The 22,029-nt window shown below is 45.6% G+C and overlaps 1 protein-coding gene across 1 annotated transcript in view; it reads left to right on the top strand.

Annotated features, from left to right (window-relative positions):
* LOC129697932 (dedicator of cytokinesis protein 9-like) overlaps window positions 1–22,029 on the top strand; it is a 317,261-nt gene that overhangs the window by 94,553 nt on the left and 200,679 nt on the right. The window contains 1 exon segment of the mRNA XM_055636668.1: window positions 14,186–14,302. Coding sequence (XP_055492643.1) covers window positions 14,186–14,302 — 117 coding nt within the window.

Here is a 22,029-nt window from a genome sequence, read left to right on the forward strand (position 1 = left end):
GGACAGGCAGCATCTCTGGAGAGAAGGAATGGGTGACGTTTCGGGTCCTTTCTTCAGACCATGACCTGAAACGTCTCTCCAGAGATGCTGCCTGACCCGCTGAGTTACTCCAGCATTTTGTGTCTATCTTCAATGTAAACCAGCATCTGCAGTTACTTCCTACAAATTTTGTCGGCTGGAACTCAGTGGGTCATAGATACATAGATACATAGAAAATAGGTGCAGGAGTAGGCCATTTGGCCCTTCGGGCCTGCACCGCCATTCAATATGATCATGACTGATCATCCAACTCAGTATCCCGTACCTGCCTTCTCTCCATACCCCCTGATCCCTTTAGCCACAAGGGCCACATCTAACTCACTCGTAAATGGAGCCAATGAACTGGCCTCAACTACCCTCTGTGGCAGAGAGTTCCAGAGATTCACCACTCTCTGTGTGAAGCAGGATCTGAGGGTGTGTGTGTGCGTGGGGGAGGTGGGATGGATCGTCATGTGTGGGATATTCAAATCCCACCACGTGAAATGTAAAATTCAGTGAATTTAATTAAAACTGAATTAAGTGCCGGAATCAGTAGTCGTGACTCTGAATCTGTTGGATTGTTACAAAAATATCTGATTTACAATTGCGTCTGTGTGGAGCTTCCTCCCACATGCCAAAAATGTTCTGTTTGGTGAATTGTAGACACAAGGAACCGCAGATGCTTTAAAAAAAAAAGACACAAAGTGCTGGAGCAACTTAGCGGGTCAACTGGAACAGGCTTTACTTGCAGGCTGCTCGCTGAGTTACTCTAGCAGGTTGTTGTAAATTGCCTTCCGTGTGCTGATGAGTGGGAAAGTATGGGAGGAGTGTATTGAAATGATTACCATTGTATCTCATGCTAATTTATTAATTGAAAACGCCCCCCCAAATACCGTTCTCCTTCAAATATCTGTGTGAAGTGGTTTCTCCATTAGGGCCCTATTACATAATGCACTTTGAGTGTTTTTGTTCTCTAAAAGCATTTTTTTTTTTTTGGCCAATTATTACCAGGTTACCATGGGCTTGCAGTGTTCTATTCGTCTATTACACTGTGCTGCTTCCAGGTCTGAAGACTAGATTTTGAAATTCACTTCCTGTTGTTGTAAATCTCACCTTGGCACTGCACCTTACTTCCTGTGTGATCTTCTCCAGCCCCGCCATTCTCTACAACTGTGCATTCCTACAATTCTGACCTCCTTATCACGCTCGAATTTAATCACTGGTGCCGCCTCAACAGCAACCCCCCCCCTCCCTTCTCAATCTTCTCTGAGTCCTCCCACTACTGACTAAACTTCTGATCACTGAGCACCTCCTCCTAGGGCCTTTTGGCAAACGTTGCATGATAAATCTTCAATGCCGCACTCTGTGTCAGCACTTTGTTGCTATTAACCTTCACCCCAATCAGGGAGTGTTTTGTTTAGCTTTTCTCTGCTCCATTGAGGAGCTGGAGGGGATTAGAACTATATTAGCTCACGACATGAAAGTAAGCCCGCATTTCAAAGAGTTGCTAACATTTGGATTCTTACTCCCTCTCTTCCTCCAAATCAGATGAAGGATGATTATTTAACGTTAGCCTTCTCTGGCCAAAAACTTTTTCCAATACAGATTCACTACCTTTTTGAGCATGAAGATAAAAGAAATTGCCCATGTGACTCACTCTGCTGCACTGTAACGGTTGTTGTTAATTCCTGTTTCGATAAGCTGTCTATCGTGACAGCGCTGTGTGCTGCAGACTTTACTTTAGACTGAAGCATAGAAAATAGGTACAGGAGGAGGCCATTCGGCCCTTCGAGCTAGCACCGCCATTCATTGTGATCATGGCTGATCGTCCCCAATCAATAACCCGTGCCTGCCTTCTCCCCATATCCCTTGATTCCACTAGCCTCTAGAGCTCTATCTAAAGCCCCTCTCTCGCTTACCTGTCCTTGGCACGCTAATTACACAACCTCGTGGTCGTATTGAGGCGCGAAGGTCGTGCGCGACTTCATGCGCCCGCACAGCCGTCTGGAGTGTGTGACGTAATTTGAAGATGGACACAAATTGCAGGAGTAACTCAGCGGGACCGGCAGCATCTCTGGAGAGAAGCAATGGGTGATGTTTCGGGTCGAGACCATTCTTCAGTCTATAAAGAAGGGTCTTGACCCGAAACGTCATCCATTCCTTCTCTCCAGAGATGCTGCCGGTCCTGCTGAGTTACTCCTGCTTTTTGTGTCTATCTTTCAATTTTCTTGGCCCCGCTCTGGGAGTAGAAGTGGGGGCGGATCCGGACCGCAACGGCCGTGAGCCCCAGGCCGAGCTCGGCGATCGTTTGCCTGCTTCTGCTGCTGTTGGAGGTGAGACGTTGCGTCGCGCCAGGGTCTTGGGCTTGTCCCACTTTGACCGTCAGTTATGCGACAGGCTGGTGGCGTGCAAAGATTTTGTTCGCTACAAATTTCGGAGCGCCTCGCGATACCGCGCACAACTCCATACCCCTCTGCGCTTCACAGTGGGACCGGCCCCGCGCGGCCACACGATGCCTGTGCGCCTCAACGCGACAACGAGGTCGCGTAATTTGCGCGCCAAGGACACGTAAGTGGGACAGGGCCTTAACTCTCTCTTAAATCCATCCAGTGATTTGGCCTCCACTGCCCTCTGTGGCAGGGAATTCCACAAATTCACAACTCTCTCGGGGAAAATGTTTTTCTCACCTCAGTCTTAAATGGCCTCCCCTTTATTCTAAGACTGTGACCCCTGGTTCTGGACTCGCCCAACATTGGGAACATATTTCCTACTTCTAGCTTGTTCAGTCCTTTTATAATTTTATATGTTTCTATAAGATCCCCCCCTCATTCTTCTAAACTCCAGTGAATACAAGCCTAGTCTTTTCAATCTTTCCTCATATTAGAACTATAGAGATACGGTGCGGAATTAGGGCCTTCCGCCCACCGAGTCTGCTCCGACCAGCGATCACCGCATACATCAGCGCTATCTTACACACTAGGGGCAATATTTACAATTTTACCTAAGCAAATTTGCACGTCTTTGGAGTGTTGGAGGAAACCGGAGCACCCGGAGAAAACCTACGCAATCACAGGGAGGACGTACAAAGTTCGTACAGACAGCACCCGTAGTCAAAATCAAACCCGGGTCTCTGGTGTTGTAAGGCAGCAACTCTACCGCTGTGCCACTGTGGCTGGCGCCCACTGTTAGAATGATTGGCTAATTCCCCTGGAGACAACGCTGCGGTCCGTCCGTATGTAACTCAACTTGATTTCTACTCATTGTTTGCCTGTTACCATCCTCCACTCACTGATTTTATCTATTCTTTAAAAAAACCCTCAAGCAAACGGTGTAGTTTGTGTTTCCTCTGCTCTTTGTGAAGCTTTCTTGATAAATTGGTCGATACTTTGTCTCATGTACCGTGAAGGTACAGTGAAATTTTTTTTTTTTTTTTGCATACACAAAAGAGTTGCTACATGATGCAGACAAAGTTAGAAAGTACCCTTAAATATTTTTGGTCCCTTCTTCTTCGTTCCCCCCCCCACCCCACCCCCCCTCCCCCACCACTGGTTCCTCTTGTTCTCGCCGCCCCCCCCCCCCCATGCTTGCTGGGGTCCCCTTTGTTCTTTGCGACCTCTGCCCCCATGGACTCTGACATCCTTTTCCATGTCCCTCCTCGTTCTTGGTCAATGCCGGTAGCTCGGGCCCAAGTTTGGAGTCCGCGATGTGCAAGCAGGGCCTACCACTTGACTGTTTGACTCTGTCTAAACTCTGTCAGAATCTCGTAATTCTGTCCAATTCCACCAGCTCCTGGCAGCACGTTCCAGATATCAACCGCTCTCTGTGCAAATAAAACACTTTCTCCAAGTCAAGTCAAGTCAAGTTTATTTGTCACATACACATACGAGATGTGCAGTGAAATGAAAGTGGCAATGCTCGCGGAACAACAAACAACCAAACAAATTATAAACACAATCATAACACACATATTATTTTACATAATAAATAATAGAAGGAAAAACGTTCTGTACAGTTAGTCCCTGGTGAGAAAGGCGTTTACAGTCCGAATTGCCTCTGGGAAGAAACTCCTTCTCAACCTCTCCGTTCTCACTGCGTGGCAACGGAGCCGTTTGCCTGACCGTAGTGGCTGGAACAGTCCGTTGCAGGGGTGGAAGAGGTCTCTCATGATTTTGTTTGCTCTGGAGTTGCACCTCCTGTTGTATAGTTCCTGCAGGGGGGTGAACAGATCCCCTTTAAAACCTATGCCCCACACTTTCAACCTCTGTCCTCTTGGCTTTAACAGGTTAATGGATCCTAAACTTGCCACCTTTTTGACAGAAATTTCATCTGCTAGCTGCCTCCTCCAGCGAAATGTGCCTAGGGTTGGAAACCAAAAGAAAGAAAGGGAAATCTCAGCATTCCCATTGTTTGTAGCAGTCTTATCTCTGATCCAAGCTCACGGGTTCAGTCCCCATTTTAAAAGACCGTATTCTAGGTTACACAAAGAAGTCTACTAAAGTAGCAGTCTTGCCTCCAAGTCCCAGCCTTCTCAGAACCTCATGGAACATGCCACACAGAAACACAAGCGCAAATTCAAAGCAAACACTCTGCAGAGCTGTGGGAGTGCTGTTCATCACAGGTGCTGCATCTAACTGAAATGTTTAAAGACATTCTCTCACTGCTCCCTAAGATCCCATTGTTTCAAAAATTTACAGAGCAGATTATCCAAATGCCTCTCATGAATAAACCTCCCTTGACCATCATCATTCTTCTGTGTTGCTCCTCCAGAACTTGTTGTCACATCAACATTTGGTTGTCACAACAGTGTCTATGCATTAGCTGTAAATCACTGTAGGAGGTCTGGACGTGGTTATAGGTCCTATGAAAATGCAGGACTGCTTTTGTCTTCAGTACGGTACACTTACTGTACAGTCCGAGGTGCCACTATATGGCTCAGACATTCATCTTGAGTTCCTCTTCCCCCTCCCTCGCCCCCCCCCCCCCCCCCAGTTGTCTTGCTAGTTTCACTGTTTGTATCCTTTCATTATCACCTCTTCCACAGCCAACAATGGACCATTGTGGGCTTCACCTATCTTGAGTTGTGGGTGGCAGCTCTGATTTTTTCTGTACCTTTTCATACCTCTGGTCTTCCTCTCCCCTGACTCTCAGTCAGAAGAAGGGTCTCGATCCGAAACGTCACCTATTCCTTTCCTCCAGAGATGCTGCCTGGCCCGCTGAGTTACTCCTGCATTGTGTGTCTGCATTCATCTGAGACCGTCTGCTCAAAAGGTCCTCAAAACAACATGAAAAACAGAGTGGGAATATTCTTCCAGCAACTTGCCAACACTCAGAGAGCAGACAGCACTGATTATACCTTCAAGTCTCTCCTGTACCGTACAATGGTATTGCTCCAAAAATATTGCCTGATGGTGAAGTTCTTCGAATATCTTAACTTCAAATTATTTCTTGCTTCACATCTTTTCACTTCCTACCATTCCATCGTATTGTCCTATTTACAATGTCTGGATCATGTCAAAGGAGCAGAATTAGGCCATTTGGCCCATTGAGTCTACTCTGCCATTCAATCGTGGCTGATGTATCTAAAGGTCCTGTCCCACGAGCATGCAACTGCATGCGGCAAGCGCGACCTAACGTGGTCGTTTGAGCCATACGGCCTCGCGGGGCCGGTCCCAGTTCAATTGCCGGAGCCGTATGGAGTTGTGCGGAGCTGGTCCCGACTTCGTGCGGGGCTCCGAAAATCTGAATGTGTTCAAAAATTTCGCGAGGCAACGGCCTGCCGGCCCTCAGCCGCCTCGACGCCGTACGCACTGCCTCAACAGGCATACGCAGGACTTCCCGCGGACTTCGCTCAAATTTCATGTCACTCACTCGACCTCCGTGCGGCCCCCGCTTCCGGTTTGGTCGCGCTTGCCGCATGCAGTCGCATGCTGGTGGGACCGGCCCTGTACGGGGATCACTCTACCTCCGCGCAGCTTCCGCTTCCGGTTTGGTCGCGCTTGCCGCATGCAGTCGCATGCTCGTGGGACAGGCTCTTTACCCTTTTAACAGCGTTCTCCTGCCTTCTCCCCATAACCTTTAACACCCTTACTAATTAAGATTCAATTCTGGGAAAGGTCAACCATTGTTCTTTCACCTCATTGTTCTTCGACCTCAGCACCTTGAAAGCTCTGCTGCCCACACCCTGGTTACACCAAGCCCCATTATCCAACTACCCATGACTTGACCATTAATGTTGGCACTCCCATCTTTGATGACTCATTGGTCAAATGTCGCTTGATAACACCCTCAAGCTGCTGCTTGGAATCTTTAGTTGCATTGAAGCCACTATAAAAATAGACTACAGCGTAGTTGAAATGTAAGATTGCTGTCACCCTGGTGCAGCAGTTAGTGCTGCTACCTCGCGGCTGCAGCAACCCAGCTTCGATCCTGACCTGCAGTTTGCATAGGGAGGTTGCACAGGAGGTTCCTGTAACAACATAAGTTGACTCGAGGCACTTTTTCCTCACACATCTAATGACTTGATGGTAGACTAGGTGGCTACTGTAAATTACCTCACAATGTAATGGATGGCAGGAGAATTGGGATGGAGCAGATGATCATGTTCCAGGGAAATAAAGTGGGGGAATGGAATTCATCGGGTTGTTTTGACGGCACATCCATAAAAATACTGTAAGGAAATATAAGAAACTTAAGGCACTTCTGCAACACAGCCTTAAACCAAATATTGGCATTCTTGACTAGCATATAAGCATGCAAATGTGCTCACGTGATGTTAAGGAAGAAATAAGTGCTTTGACTAAACACATTTAATACTGATCCTTGATCTGAGTAATTTGCATGGGTTCTGATTGACACCACCTCTAACCTGTGCATTAGAACAACAGGCACAACTCCAGGTGAAATTCTCCAGAGATGTTGCCTGACCCGCTGAGTTACTCTAGCACTTTGTGTCTATCTACGGTATACACCACCAGTATCTGCAGTTCCTTTCTTCACCTTCTAGGTGAAATTACTGCAACGGAAAGTCCATTCACTTGCTCTTTAACTGAACGCTGTTCATGAAATTCCATGAATTAGTTTTATGAACTAATAGTTTCTGAAGCTGGAGATTGTAGAGGAGACTGATTTTAATGTCTGTGGAGGGAAGAACATTTCCCACTTGGCAATCTCTGCTGATCATGTGAAACAAATCTTGCTCCAGGCCGGAATGGTGTTGAAAAATCTGCCATTATTAGGCAGGCAAATTAAGGTAGATTTAGCGATGCTGTGGAATTATCTATGAAAACAAGTTTAAATTGGTGTAGTGTGTATTTTAAGATTTGTTTTGTACTTGCCCTGCTGTGCTCTGCTTGATGACAATTCGTTTCAAATCTCAGATGTACCTCTCCCCTCAGTTCTTTTTTGTTTTATGTTGTTGAAAGATTTGATTGTCGCTGAACCTCTTGATGGTTTTGTGAGATAATACTGCCGTTCCTGCTGAGAACAATGGCCTGCTGTTGAATAGAGGCATTTGTTCAGCGCTCTCTGACGTGAGATTCTTACTTGCTTTGTATACTGATGTAATCCAGGTGGTTTTTAGTTCTCGCTGTGACCCATGCATGTGCTGATGTGCATTGTGTACGTGGGGGTCCCTAAGGCACCAGTAGGAAACTCAGCGACAGAGCAGAAGCAGCCCACACCCATCTATTGTCTGAGGATCCTGCAGTGTGCCTTGATGGAGTCAACAATCCTCTCTGCCCCTTCAAGTTGGTGAACAATTTGGTGACCCTTGTTATGCGAGCTCTTGGTCTGAATTAGGCCCTTAAGAAGTACATTTGATTTAAATTTCCACCAGTGAAGGGGGGGAGTTAACAGTTTTACTATCCACCCCGCTTTCACTAAGTGTTGACTCTGAGAGTGGAGAAAGAGCATGGAAATTGGGTCTTTGAGAGAGCTGTCGAACAGCGTAACTTTAGGATACACTAGTTTAGTTTACTATTGTACTGAGGTACAGTGCAAAGCTTTTGATGCATGCTGTGAAGTACAGAAAAAACTATACATGATTATGATCAAGCCATCCACGGATAATGGATAAAGGGTACAACATTTAGTGCAAGATAGAGTCCGATTAAATATAGTTGAAAGGTCTTCGATGAGGTAGATGGGAGGTCGGGACTACATTCTAGTGGTTAGAGTACAGTTCAGTTATCTGATAACAGCAGGGATGAAACTGTCCCATAATCTGGAGGGATGCGGTTTCATACTTCTGTACCTCTTGCCTGATGGGAGAGGGGAGAAGAGGGAGTGTATGGTGCGAGACTGGTCTTTTATTATACTGGTGGCTTTGCCAAGGCAGATTGAAGTGTAGATGGAGTCGATGGAAGGGAAGTTAGTTTTTGTGATGGTCTGGGTTATGTCCACAACTCTCTACAATTTCTTGTGGTCTTGGATGGAGCTGTTCCAAAACCATTCTATTATGCAACCTGATAAAATGCTTTCTACGGCGCATCTGTAGAAACATAGAAACATAGAAACATAGAAATTAGGTGCAGGAGTAGGCCATTCGGCCCTTCGAGCCTGCACCGCCATTTAATATGATCATGGCTGATCATCCAACTCAGTATCCCGTACCTGCCTTCTCCATACCCTCTGATCCCCTTGGCCACAAGGGCCACATCTAACTCCCTCTTAAATATAGCCAATGAGCTGGCCTCAACTACCCTCTGTGGCAGAGAGTTCCAGAGATTCACCACTCTCTGTGTGAAAAAAGTTCTCCTCATCTCGGTTTTAAAGGATTTCCCCCTTATCCTTAAGCTGTGACCCCTTGTCCTGGACTTCCCCAACATCGGGCAACAATCTTCCTGCATCTAGCCTGTCCAACCCCTTAAGAATTTTGTAAGCCCCTATAAGATCCCCTCTCAATCTCCTAAATTCTAGAGAGTATAAACCAAGTCTATCCAGTCTTTCTTCATAAGACTGTCCTGACATCCCAGGAATCAGTCTGGTGACCCTTCTCTGCACTCCCTCTATGGCAATAATGTCCTTCCTCAGATTTGGAGACCAAAACTGCACGCAATACTCCAGGTGTGGTCTCACCAAGACCCTATACAACTGCAGTAGACCTCCTGCTCCTATACTCAAATCCTTTTGCAATGAAAGCTAACATACCATTCGCTTTCTTTACTGCCTGCTGCACCTGCATGCCTACCTTCAATGACTGGTGTACCATGACACCCAGGTCTCGCTGCATCCCCCCCTTTCCCAATCGGCCACCGTTTAGATAATAATCTGCTTTCCCGTTTTTGCCACCAAAATGGATAACCTCACATTTATCCACATTAAACTGCATCTGCCAAACATTTGCCCACTCACCCAGCCTATCCAAGTCAGGGAGAAGTTAGGGAGGGTTGTTCAACATGCCAAACTTCATAAGCATTCTAAGGAAGTAGAGTCACAGGTGTGCTTTCTTGGCAGGGGCCAAAATCGCTATCATTACATGGAGGGGGACACAATTTCTTGGTGACCACGCGCGCGCGCGCGCGCACACACACACACACGAGGCTTCGGATGTGGGCCCTGTAGACGGTAACATCGGGAACTGATCTGGTTGGTGACCGACTCCGAACTCAAGCAACAGCAGCTTCGTCTGCCCCGAATCGTGGGGCTTGAATCGGCTCGTTCGCGGGGCTTTTCATCGCCCGCCGCGGCTTAAAATCGGCACGGGATCTTCCATCGCCCGGCGGGCACTTCAACATCGGGGGTCTCGATCGCCTCAACTGCCTCGAAGCAGCAATTTGACTGCCTGACTGCGGGGCGATGGAAGATTTTAAGTCACTCCGGATGATGAAAGGCCCCGCGAACGGGCCGATTCAGCCCTTTGAAAGCGTGTGATACCAGCTTTAATCTTTCAAAAGCTACAATATGATAAATAACACTTAAACAAATAAAACTGACGCAAATAAAGGGACACGGAACCAACCTTGGAGGGAAGGGGGGGGGGGGGAAGAGAGATTGTGTTAATACTATGTTAATAGTGACATTTAACAAGCGCTTAACAGTGACCGTTTACAGATCATTTTTGTGTCAGAGGAATCAATTGATAAACTACTCCAATCGCTCGAGTATTGTATGTCTGTGAATGGATGAGCATGGGGGGATTGTCCCCTACCTCTCAAAACATGGGGTGTTGACCCCCGCCCCCTTTGGGATTTACGCCCATGTTGGCCATAGCTTCGATGTGGCTTGTTAAGGACAAATTGCTGGTGATATTTATTCCAAGGAACTTGTAGCTTTTGACCATCTCTACTTCAGTGCCGTCAGTGTATGTACTAATATTCGAGGTGTTGGTACACTGGGCTTCATCAGTAACGGCATTCAGTTTAGACGTTGCAACATTATGTTACAGTTGTCCAAGATATCAGTGTTGGAATATTGTGTCCAATTTTGGTCAGCCTGCTATAGGAAAGATGCAATTAAGTTGAAAAGAGTGCAGAGAAGAATTTGAGGATGTTGCCAGGAATCGAGGGACAGTTATTGGGAGAGGATGGGCAGGCCACGATTATTTTCCTTGGAGCACAGGAAACTGAGGAGTGATCTCATTGAAAAATATGAAATCATGAATGGCATAGATAGGGTGAATACACAGAGTATTTTTCCAAGGATTGGGGAATCTGTAGTAGGCTGAGGGATAATCTTATTGAAGTTTACAAATTCATGAATAGCACAGATAAGGTATTAGTTAAGCCAGCCTTTATCTCAGGGTTGGGGAATCTAAAACTAGAGGGCATAAGTTTATGGTGAGAGGGGAAACATTTAATAGGAACTTAAGGGGCCACTTTTTCACATGGGGATGGTTGATTAAATGGTATGAACTGCCAGGGGAAGTGGATGAGGCAGGTACAATTACATAATTTAAAAAGACATTTGGACAGGTACAGTACATGGTGAGAAACATATAGAAACATAGAAAATAGGTGCAGGAGGAGGCCATTCAGCCCTTCGAACCAGCGCTGCCATTCATTGTGATCATGGCTGATCGTCCCGTATTAATAACCCGTGCCTGCCTTCTCCCCATATCCCTTGACTCTACTAGCCCCTAGAGCTCTATCTAACTCTATCTAAGAGCCCCTAGAGCTCTTAAATCCATCCAGTGACTTGGCCTCACTGCCCTCTGGCAGGGAATGCCATAAATTCACAACTCTCTGGGTGAAAAGGTTTTTTTCTCACCTCAGTCTTAAATGGACTCCCCTTTATTCTTAGACTGTGGCCCCTGGTTCTGGATTCGCCCAACACTGGGAACATTTTTCCTGCATCTAGCTTGTCCAGTCCTTTTATAATTTTATATGTTTCTATAAGATACCCCCTCATCCTTCTAAACTCCAGTGCATACAAGCCTAGTCTTTTCAATCTTTCCTCACATGACAGTCCCGCCATCCCAGGGAATTCCTTTCGAGGAAAGATTCAGTGGATTATAATCAAACACAGGCAAATAGGAATTGCATCCGTGGGTCTGTCAGTCGGCAGTTTAGTTTATTGTCACGTGTACCAAGGTACAGTGAAAATCTTTTGTTGCGTGCCATCCAGTCTTGGACGCGTTGGACTGAAAGTCCTATTTCTGTGCTACATGACTGTAATTTGAACTCGGGATTTGAGAGTGACGTAAGAAAACCATTTTTACACTCAAAACCTGGGTGTGCTTTATATCTCTTTGGTGTAGAAGAGAGGTCTGTAGGTTTTAAATCTGAAATGGTCAAATGTCCATTCCTACCGAGGCATTGTGGAAAAGGCAGGCAGGCGTGAGCAGTTGAGCTGAGCTCACTGGAAGTCAACAACAGGAAAGGTTGAGTGATTTGCTCCCCTCCCGCTGTTCCTATTGCGCAAAATCCAAGCTTGGGTTTAGTACATCTGCACTGCTTATTGGAAATGATTAGATCGGAAATGACTGGCTGCCTTGCACACAAGCTGCAAAGCCTGGCCCGGGTTTCTACTTTTGTCGTAGAAAGCTCAAAGATTGAATCACTCAAATTATCCGTGCAGTCAGTGCTTCACTGAACAATCTGCTGCAGAAAAATGAAACGAGAGTCCTGCCTTTATAAAGTGGTTACTCTTTCATTTTGCGCTTCACTGAATTACAATATTTTAAAATTTAAAAATAGGATTACATTTAATTTTAAAAAATGTAGTGTTTGCCTTTTTGCCTTTCTGTGGGTGGGTGTGTGCATGCTCATGTCTATGCTTGCCCATTGTGTGGATACTTATTATGTATGAGAGTGCTGGTCATTGTGCGTGTGTGTGTACACCTTTATGTATGTGTGTTTGTATGTCATGTTAATGAACGAAGCAGTTGATTGTGTAAGTTTGCTCTGGCTATAGCAGTGTTTGACTGAATAACATTGACCATTATTTGTAATGCTGACAGGTCTTTTGACCCAGGTGCACCTTGCTGAGATTTTGCGTAATGAACAAATACTGATGAGCCATACGCACCTATGGTTACTGTGCTGTGATCATGTCATCTGTGTCCTGGCAGCGTGAAGTGTTTCTGTGGGTTAGAGGTGCAAGTCTTTTATAGACGCTTTCGAGAGTTAGTAAGATCCACAATATCGGTTAGTGATTGCTTTGCTTGCCTTTTTGTGGAATGCAGAGTAGCACATCGGTGCAGCTAGTGGAGCTGCTGCTTCACACCGCCCGAGGCCCGGGTTCAATCCTGACGTCCGATGTTACCCCGGGTGACTCACTTTGCTCCCACGTCGCAAAGGCGCCAAGTTGAATTTATTGCCACATGCACAAGTACATGAGGTCCAGGTACAAATAAAAAATCTTGCTTGCAGCAGCATCATACACACACATTATACATAAAGTACACATAAATTACACACAACAGTTGTAAAAGAAAGACTGCAAGAAAAACAAGACACCCGTGCAAAAATATAATTAGAAACAAACAAGCCCATGGTAGTGCAAGAGGTGATCCATTGAGCTCTGTTGTCGAGGTAAGATTAGGGTTTTGCTGGTTGCTTCAAGAACCCTGATGGTTGTAGGAAAATAACTGTTCCTGAACCTGGTGGTGTGGGACTTCAAGCTTCTGTACCTCATGCCTGACAGTAAAGGACCTGTCCCACGAGCATGCGGCAAGCGCGACCTAACGTAGTCGCTTGAGCCGTACGGCCTCATGGGGCCGTTCCCACTTCGATCGCCGGAGCCGTACAGTTGTGCGGAGCTGGTCCCGACATCGCGCGGGGCTCCGAAAAACTGACCGTGTTCAAAAATTCCACGCGGCAACGGCCTGCTGGCCCGCAGCCGCATTGAGGCCGTACGCCCTCGGCGGGGGTGCGCACTGTCTCGACGGGCATACGCGCCGTCTCAACGTCGTACGCAATGCCTAGTGCGAACATCCCGCGGACTTCGCTCGAACGTCACGTAAGCCCCCGCTTCGGGTTTGGTCGCGCTTGCCGCATGTAGTCGCATGCTCGTCGGACAGGCCCTTAACCGTGGGAAAAGGGCATGGGCCAGATGGTGAGGTTCTGTGATGATCGATGCCTCCTTCTTGCGGCAACACTTTTAGATGTTTACTATGGAGACCAGGTCTATGACTGCTATGTGGGTTGGTAAGTTAATTGGGTGCTATAAATTACCCTCTAATATGTAGGCAGGTGGTAGCATTGATGGGAATGTGGGATGGATCGGTTACAGGAAAAATTATATGGGAATGGGGTTGTTCTTGAGTTGGTATACGTCTGACTGGCCTCCCTCCATGTTGCAGGGGTCAATGTAGGTGACAGATATTGTTACACCTGTTGCCCTAGCTGTCTTATGCAGGCTTCCAGCTCTGCAAGGCAGACGTTTTAACATGCTAATCTCTGTTTTCAAACGCGTGTGATCTCCACCCTGGCCTCTTGTGTATTGTTGATTACTGTCCCTCCACCATTGGCAGCTACCTGGATTCCAATCTCTGAGATTGCCTCCGGTGGCCCTTCTGCCTCAAAACCTCTTCTAAGAATAGCTCAGTGAGAGGATTGCATGATATGGAGTATTTGTGTTAGAGATTCTCTCACTGATATCGATCAAGGATTTTATCACTTTCTATGTATTAGAGCAGTGGCTTGTACGTTGACACGACCAAATGTTTCACAATCTGAGCACAGTTCAATGCACTTTATCTTCAACCATCTCTGTGTTTCCTTTGTAGGCTAAACCAAAGGATATTGAACCAATCGACTACGAGAATGTCTTACTGCAGAAGAAAGCACAAATTATTAGTGATCCACTACGGGATATGCTGCTTTTTCCAAATGAGGATTTCCAGGTGAGTGACATTAATCCTGGACTAAACATGGTTTTGAATTTTCTTCTCAGCATGGTTTGAGGAGAGTGATTAAGAAGGAACTGCAGACGCTGGAAAATCGAAGGTAGACAAAAGTGCTGGAGAAACTCAGTGGCTGTAGCAGCATCTATCGATCGAAGGAAATGGGCAACGTTTCAGGCCAAAACCCTTCTTCAGAGGAGAGTAATGATGGGTTTGGGCTTGGACACCAAGCCTAGAAAGGCTTTGTGCTTTGGGTGGATGCAACACAGCCTCACTTGAATGGGATAAGATTCTCCCAATAGAGCTGTACCAGCAGGGCTTGTGTTCTCTTGAGTGCTGCTTGGGGGAGCGACCTAATTGAGGTATTTAAAATGATCAAAGGTATTGATGAGGAAGAGAAAGAATGATAAAAAAATAACATTTCTTATAATGCAGGGGGAATTGGAACAGAGAAGCAAGCCCAACTAACCCAGACAATGTCAGGAAGCAAAGAACTATGAACCTGGAACTTTCCCACAGAGAGCAGCTGAGGGAAAGCGGGTCTCCTGTTATAAAAACCTCTATGATTCTACGGAAGTCTCCGTGGCGTGCATGATGAAATTTTGTGAAGTACATTTAAAGAGTTTGAATATCCACGTTGAGATTCTTTCCATAGAGGGAGTACAGAGAAGGTTCAACAGACTGATTCCTGGGATGTCAGGACTTTCATATGAAGAAAGACTGGATAGACTCGGCTTGTACTCGCTAGAATTTAGAAGATTGAGGGGGGATCTTATAGAAACTTACAAAATTCTTAAGGGGTTGGACAGGCTAGATGCAGGAAGATTGTTCCCGATGTTGGGGAAGTCCAGAACAAGGGGTCGCAGTTTAAGGATAAGGGGGAAATCTTTTAGGACCGAGATGAGGAAAACATTTTTCACGCAGAGAGTGGTGAATCTCTGGAATTCTCTGCCACAGAAAGTAGTTGAGGCCAGTTCATTGGCTATATTTAAGAGGGAGTTAGATGTGGCCCTTGTGGCTAAAGGGATCAGGGGGTATGGAGAGAAGGCAGGTACAGGATACTGAGTTGGATGATCAGCCATGATCATATTGAATGGTGGTGCAGGCTCGAAGGGCCGAATGGCCTAGTCCTGCACCTATTTTCTATGTTTCTATGTCTATGTTTCTATGAGGTGCACAGTGTGAGTGATCTGGTAGAAGGGTATAGCTAATTGGAGGGAGATAAATGACCTGCGACCAGTTTTCTATATTTCTCAAACAAACAATTTATTAATAATACATATTGTTACATGCATTGAGTGTTAGTTTAGTCTTTTTTTAGTTTCCTATTTTTATCATGTGTACCGAGGTACAGTGAAAAGCTTTTGTTGCGTGCTAACCAATTAGCGGAAAGACAATACATAATCTCAATCTCATTCCGTGTACAAATACATGATAAAGGGAATAGCGTTTAGTTATTGAGGGAGTGAAGTGCTGTAATCCAGGATTCTCACTGAGTTGGCATGGCTGTATGATGAAGCGATCAATTTGTTTTATCAGTAGTGAAACACTGTGCATGATTGAAGGGTTGTAGCTAGGCCGTTAGTTATTGGGTTTAGCTGTATGTTGGAGGGTTGTGAGCAGGTTATTTATCAACATAATTATTTCCCATTAAATCCAATATTTCTGGACTGTTTTGTTTGGCTAGATGATTCATTGTGTGTTGATGCTGCAGAGTGCTGGGGATTAGAAACATAACGGCTTGAACATTGACTTAGAAATTGGAGGAGCAGCACCTCATATTCCGCTTGGGCAGTCTGCTCCCCAGCGTCTTGAACATTGACCTCCAAATTTCGGTAGCCCGTGCTGCCTTCTCAGCTCTCCCTCAGCCCTCTGGCTCCTCCTCTTCCTTTCTTCTTCCCACCCTCCTCACCATGCATCAGTCTGAAGAAGGGTTTTGGTCTGAAACGTTGCCTATTTCCTTTGCTCCATAGATGCTGCCTCACCCGCTGAGTTTCTCCACCATTTTTGTCTACCTTATAAATATAGAAAATAGGTGCAGGAGGAAGCCATTCGGCCCTTCGAGCCAGCACTGCCATTCATTGTGATCATGGCTGATCGTCCCCAATCAATAACCGTGCCTGCCTTCTCCCCATATCCCTTGATTCCACTAGCCCCTAGATCTCTATCTAACTCTCTTAAATCGATCCAGTGACTTGGCCTCCACTGCCCTCTGTGGCAGGGAATTCCTCAAGTTCACAACTCTCTGGGTGAACACGTTTTTTCTCACCCCAGTCCTAAATAGCCTTCCCTTCATTCTAAGACTGTGGCCCCTGGTTCTGGACTCGCCCAACATTGGGAACATTTTTCCTGCATCTAGCCTGTCCAGTCCTTTTATAATTGTATATGTTTCTATAAGATGCCCCCCTCACCCTTCTAAACTCCAGTGAATACAAGCCTAGTCTTTTCAACCTTTCCTCATATGACAGTCCCGCCATCCCAGAGATCAATCTCTTGAACCTACGCTGCACTGCCTCAATCATAAGGATGTCCTTCCTCAAATTAGGAGACCAAAACTGTACACAATACTCCAGATGTGGTCTTACCAGAGCCCTATACAACTGCAGAAGAACCTCTTTACTGCTATACCGAAATCCTCTTGTTATGAAGGCCAACATTCCATTAGCTTTCTTCACTGCCTGCTGTACCTGCATGCCAACTTTCAGTGACTGGTGTACAAGGACACCCAGGTCTCGCTGTACCTCTCCTAACCTAACCCCATTGAGATAATAATCTGCCCCCTTGTTTTTGCCACCAAAGTGGATAACCTCACATTTATCTATATTATATTGCATCTGCCATGCATTTGCACACTCACTCAACCTGTCCAGGTCACCCTGCAACCTCCTAACATCCTCTTCACAGTTCACACTGTCACCCAGCTTTGTGTTATCCGCAAACTTGCTAGTGTTGCTCCTAATTCCCTCTTCCAAATCATTAATATATATGGTAAACAGTTGCGGCCCCAACACCGAGCCTTGTGGCACTCCACACGCCACTGCCTGCCATTCTGAAAAAGACCCGTTCACTCCTTCTCTTTGTTTCCTGTCTGCCAACCAATTTTCTACCCACGTCAACACCCTACCCCCAATACCATGTGCTCTAATTTTAGTCATCAGTCTCCCGTGCGGGACCTTATCAAAGGCTTTCTGAAAGTCTACATCCCCTTCATCCATTTTACTTGTCACATCCTCAAAAAATTCCAGAAGATTAAAGCATGATTTCCCTTTCATAAATCCATGCTGACTTGGACTAATCCTTTTACTGCTATCCAAAATGCCCCATTATTACCTCTTTAATAATTGACTCCAGCATCTTTCCCATCACTGAAGTCAGGCTAACTGGTCTGTAATTCCCCGTTTTCTCTCTCGCTCCTTTCTTGAAAAGTGGGATAACATTAGCTATCCTCCAATCCACAGGAACTGATCCTGAATCTATTGAACATTGGAAAATGATCACCAATGCGTCCACTATTTCTAGAGCCACCCCCCTGAGGACCCTGGGATGCAGACCATCAGGCCCAGGGGATTTATCATCCTTGAGTCCCATTAGCCTAACCAATACTATTTCTCGCCTAATGAAAATTTATTTCAGTTCCTCTACCTCCTTAGATCCTCTGTCCTCCAGTACTTCTGGGAGATTGTTTGTGTCTTCCTTAGTGAAGACAGATCTAAAGTACCTGTTCAACTCTTATGCCATTTCCTTGTTCCCCATAATAATTTCACCCGTGTCTGCCTTCAAGGGACCCACATATTGATTGAATAAAACGAGATGGGAGTGGAGTGAAACTTTTCTTTGGCCAGTTCGGGCAGGGACGAAGCTTTTCTCCTCTTCCTGATGGAAAAGTAATAGGATGTTGATATTTCCTGCTTTACAGTGTAAGTTTAGGTATTGAGCTCTTTCTGAAGGATGTCTGGTTGCCTTGTCTTTGCTATACATCCGTGATCAAGGGGTACTTAAGGCTTGGATGAATTTTAAGTTTCCCATCTGTTCTAAGTGTAAAAGGAAATTAAAAAGAATGAACTGAGACTAGCTTAGTAGCCAGCTGATGGGGTTCCTTTCATGGTTTGTTTTCATGGTCATGGAACAATTAAGGTTTGTTTGTCGGAAGGAATTGGAGAGGCAACCTGAAAATAATGTCCATGTTGTGTTGATCCACTTGCGTTGTGTTTTGGAAGGGACAGTGTGTGTGTGCTTGGCATGATAAGCCTCCGGTTCTGCAGATGTTTCCTGGTGAAGGACCTGCTCCTGTCCACACGTTAAGGGGTCAGCCATGCCTGCTGGAAGTGCTTCCATCTTAGAACCTATAGCCAGTTGATCCGCAGCCCTGTCTTTCCCTTGATCCCCAGCCCTGCCTTCCCCTCTGTAAAATTCATCGGAGCACTTTCCCCGGCATTTATCAGTGGAAGTAGATTGTGGGGTTTACCAGATTGCTGTCTGATGGGAACTTGCCACGTTTGATTGGCTGCATTGGCACTGCAAGATAGCGCTGTGGTTCTGTTTAGTTCAGCGACACAGCATGGAATCCGCCCTCTCGGCCCACTGAGGCCATGCCAATAATTGATCACTCATTCACACTCGTTCTATGTTATCCTGTAAAATACAAAACTAATTCACTGTTGGATAAACTCTTGGGGATATTTTCTGAATGGTGAAGAAACACAAGACTATCTTGAACTGCAGATGCTGGTAAAATCGAAGGTAGATACAAAATGCTGGAGTAACTCAGCGCGACAGGCAGCATCTCTGGAGAGAAGGAATCCCAGTTTCTATACTCAATACCTTGACTAATGTGGACCAATGTACCAAAAGCCTTTTTGATCACCCTATGTACCTGTAATTCCCTATCTACCTGTGAACAATTTTCCTATGGTGGAAATGAACATAGGTTGAGGATGGGAAGGGGAAAAGTTTAAAGGAGATTTACGAGGCAAGTTATTTTGCACAGAATGACAGGTATCTGGAATATGCTGCTCGGGTGGTGCTGGAAGCAGATACAGGAGCAAGACTTGAGAGGCATTTAGACCATTGCAGAAACAGGCAACGGGCAAAAGAGAGATACGGGCCATTGTAGCCAGAAGTGACTAATTAGAGAGGCATCAAGGTTAGTGTGAGTTTAGTTCAGTTTGGTTTCTTGTTACGTGTACTGAGGTATAGTGTAAAGCTTTTGTTGTGTGCTAATCAGTCAGCGGATTACAATCGAGCCATCCACAATGTATAGATTGGTTCTTTTCTTGTTGTATGACTGCAGAAACCAAATTTCGTTTGAACTTCATGTGAGGTTCAAATGACAAATAAACGGTATTGTATACATGATAACATCATAATTATAATTATCATACTGGTATAATGATACATAATTCATATAATTGCTTATTATGTGAATAACATTCAGTGCAGGATGAAACCAGTAAAGTCCGATCAAAGATAGTCCGACCGTCTCCAATGAGGTAGATAGCAACTCGGGACTGCTCTCTAGTTGTGGTAGGATGGATCCAAAGAGACAGTTCCTGTACTGTGCTATTCTGGTAATTGTGTGGCATTTTCTCACTTAATACCGGTTTCAAGGAATTGCCTCAAATCTGGAGCATGGTTACCTTTTAAACTGAACTCAAGGTGGAATGGTACACATTTAGAGTGGCAGTGTTTCCCAAAAGAGCCCAGCTTTCACCTGGCAGTTCAAGAGGTTCAAGGTTAAGGGTCTGCATCCTTGCTATTCTTCACCCTGTATGCCGACAGGATTTCTTTTTTTGGTAACTGTATTGTTGGTGTTTCAATAGGAAACTGCAAACTACTTCCCTTCTTGCCCCGAACACATGGTGAAAAGATCAAGCCCTTCACAGCTGGACCTAGTTCACACTCGCGGTTGCATCCAAGATGGGGAACAATTGTTTTCACTCGAGAAGGAGCGGAATGAAGTAATTGACAGGGTAATTAGGATGCGGGAGATAAGATTGTTTATGAAGCAGTGAGTTGCTGAGACTGGGCGAAGTTCCGGGACAAACCTCTTTCCCCAGAGATTGGGGCGAATGTCCAACCGGCTTCCTCGGGGATGTCTTGTGAAGAGCAGGAATGGGTTTCGGAGGAATAAAAAAACTGGAGTAGCTCAGCGGGACAGGCAGCATCTCTGGAGAGAAGGAATGGGCTTCTCCAGAGATGCTGCCTGTCCCTCTGAGTTACTCCAGCTTTTTGTGTCTATCTTCGGTTTAAACCAGCATCTGCAGTTTCCTCCCGCACATGGGTTTAAGAGGAAGTTTGATAAACACATGAAGTAGAGATGGATGAAAGGAGATGATGGGGGAGAGATAGAGGTGTGTGGGAGGAGGCATGCCAGGAGCAAACACCTGTGACCAAACTGACTTGGGTTTATGTGGAAACCAGGAGCTACAGATGCTGGTTTATACCAAAGATAGACACAAAGTAACTCAGTGGCTCAGGCAACATCTCTGGAGAAAGGAGATGGGTGTTGCTTTGGGTTGGGACCCTCCTGAGTGAAAGTAGGGGATGGCAAGGCTCATGGCAAGGCAAGGGGATGGAAGCGCTCAACTATGCTTTATTGTGATTATACTCTGTTAATCCTGTGTAAACTACGGTGAGGATCACCTGCAGAGGAAGGGCTGTTGTGATGGGCAGAAGCGTGGAAGCAATATATCATCGGTGCATGACTTGAATCCGTTTTTTGTGGGGATAAACAGGGTATAGGAGCTTGATGATAAGATGTGGGAGTGTGGCAGACTAAATAAGATCCGTAAAATGTGTTGATGGTTTGACATATGGCATACGAAAATAGAAAGATTCAAGAGAGTTTATTGTCATGTGTCCCAGATAGGACAATGAAATTCTTGCCTTGCTTCAGCACAACAGAATAGAGTAGGCATAAATAAATACAGAACAGATCAGTGTGTCCATATACCATTGAATATATATATATATACATTCATAAATAACCAGATAAAGTGCAATAGGCTATTAAAGTTCAGATTTTTGTTTAAGTTGAGTTAAATAGCCTGATGGCTGTGGGGAAGCAGCTGTTCCTGAACCTGGATGTTGCAGATTTCAGGCTCCTGTACCTTCTACCTGAAAGCAGCGGAGAGATGAGTGAGTGGTCAGGATGGTGTGGGTCCTTGATGATGCTGCCAGCCTTTTTGAGGCAGCGACTGCGATAGATCCCCTTGATGGTAGGGAGATCAGAGCCGATGATGGACTGGGCAGTGTTTACAACTTTTTGCAGTCTTTTCTGCTCCTGGGCGCTCAAGTTGCCGAACCAAGCCACGATGCAATCGGTCAGCATGCTCTCTACTGTGCACCTGTAGAAGTTCGAGAGAGTCCTCCTTGACATACCGACTCTCCGTAATCTTCTCAGGAAGTAGAGGCGCTGATGTGCTTTCTTTAGAACTGCATCAGGAGTCGGCCACTTGGCTTAAGCCTGCCCCATTCAATATAATGTGTAGAAAGGAACAGCAAATGCTGGGTTATATCAAAGATAGGCACAATGTGCTGGAGTAACTCGGGTCAAGCAGCATCACTGGAGAAAAGGGATGGTTGACGTTTCGGGTGGAAAGAGCCAAAACTCTAAACTAAACTAAGGTACAATTACAATGTACAAATGTTTCTGATATTCTGATTGTTAAAGAAGTTTGTGGATGAAAAGGTTTTGTGTAAAGCCGCTCCCTCAATGCAGAGATACA

Source organism: Leucoraja erinacea, chromosome 6, assembly GCF_028641065.1.
Source record: "Leucoraja erinacea ecotype New England chromosome 6, Leri_hhj_1, whole genome shotgun sequence".
Taxonomy (NCBI): domain Eukaryota; kingdom Metazoa; phylum Chordata; class Chondrichthyes; order Rajiformes; family Rajidae; genus Leucoraja; species Leucoraja erinaceus.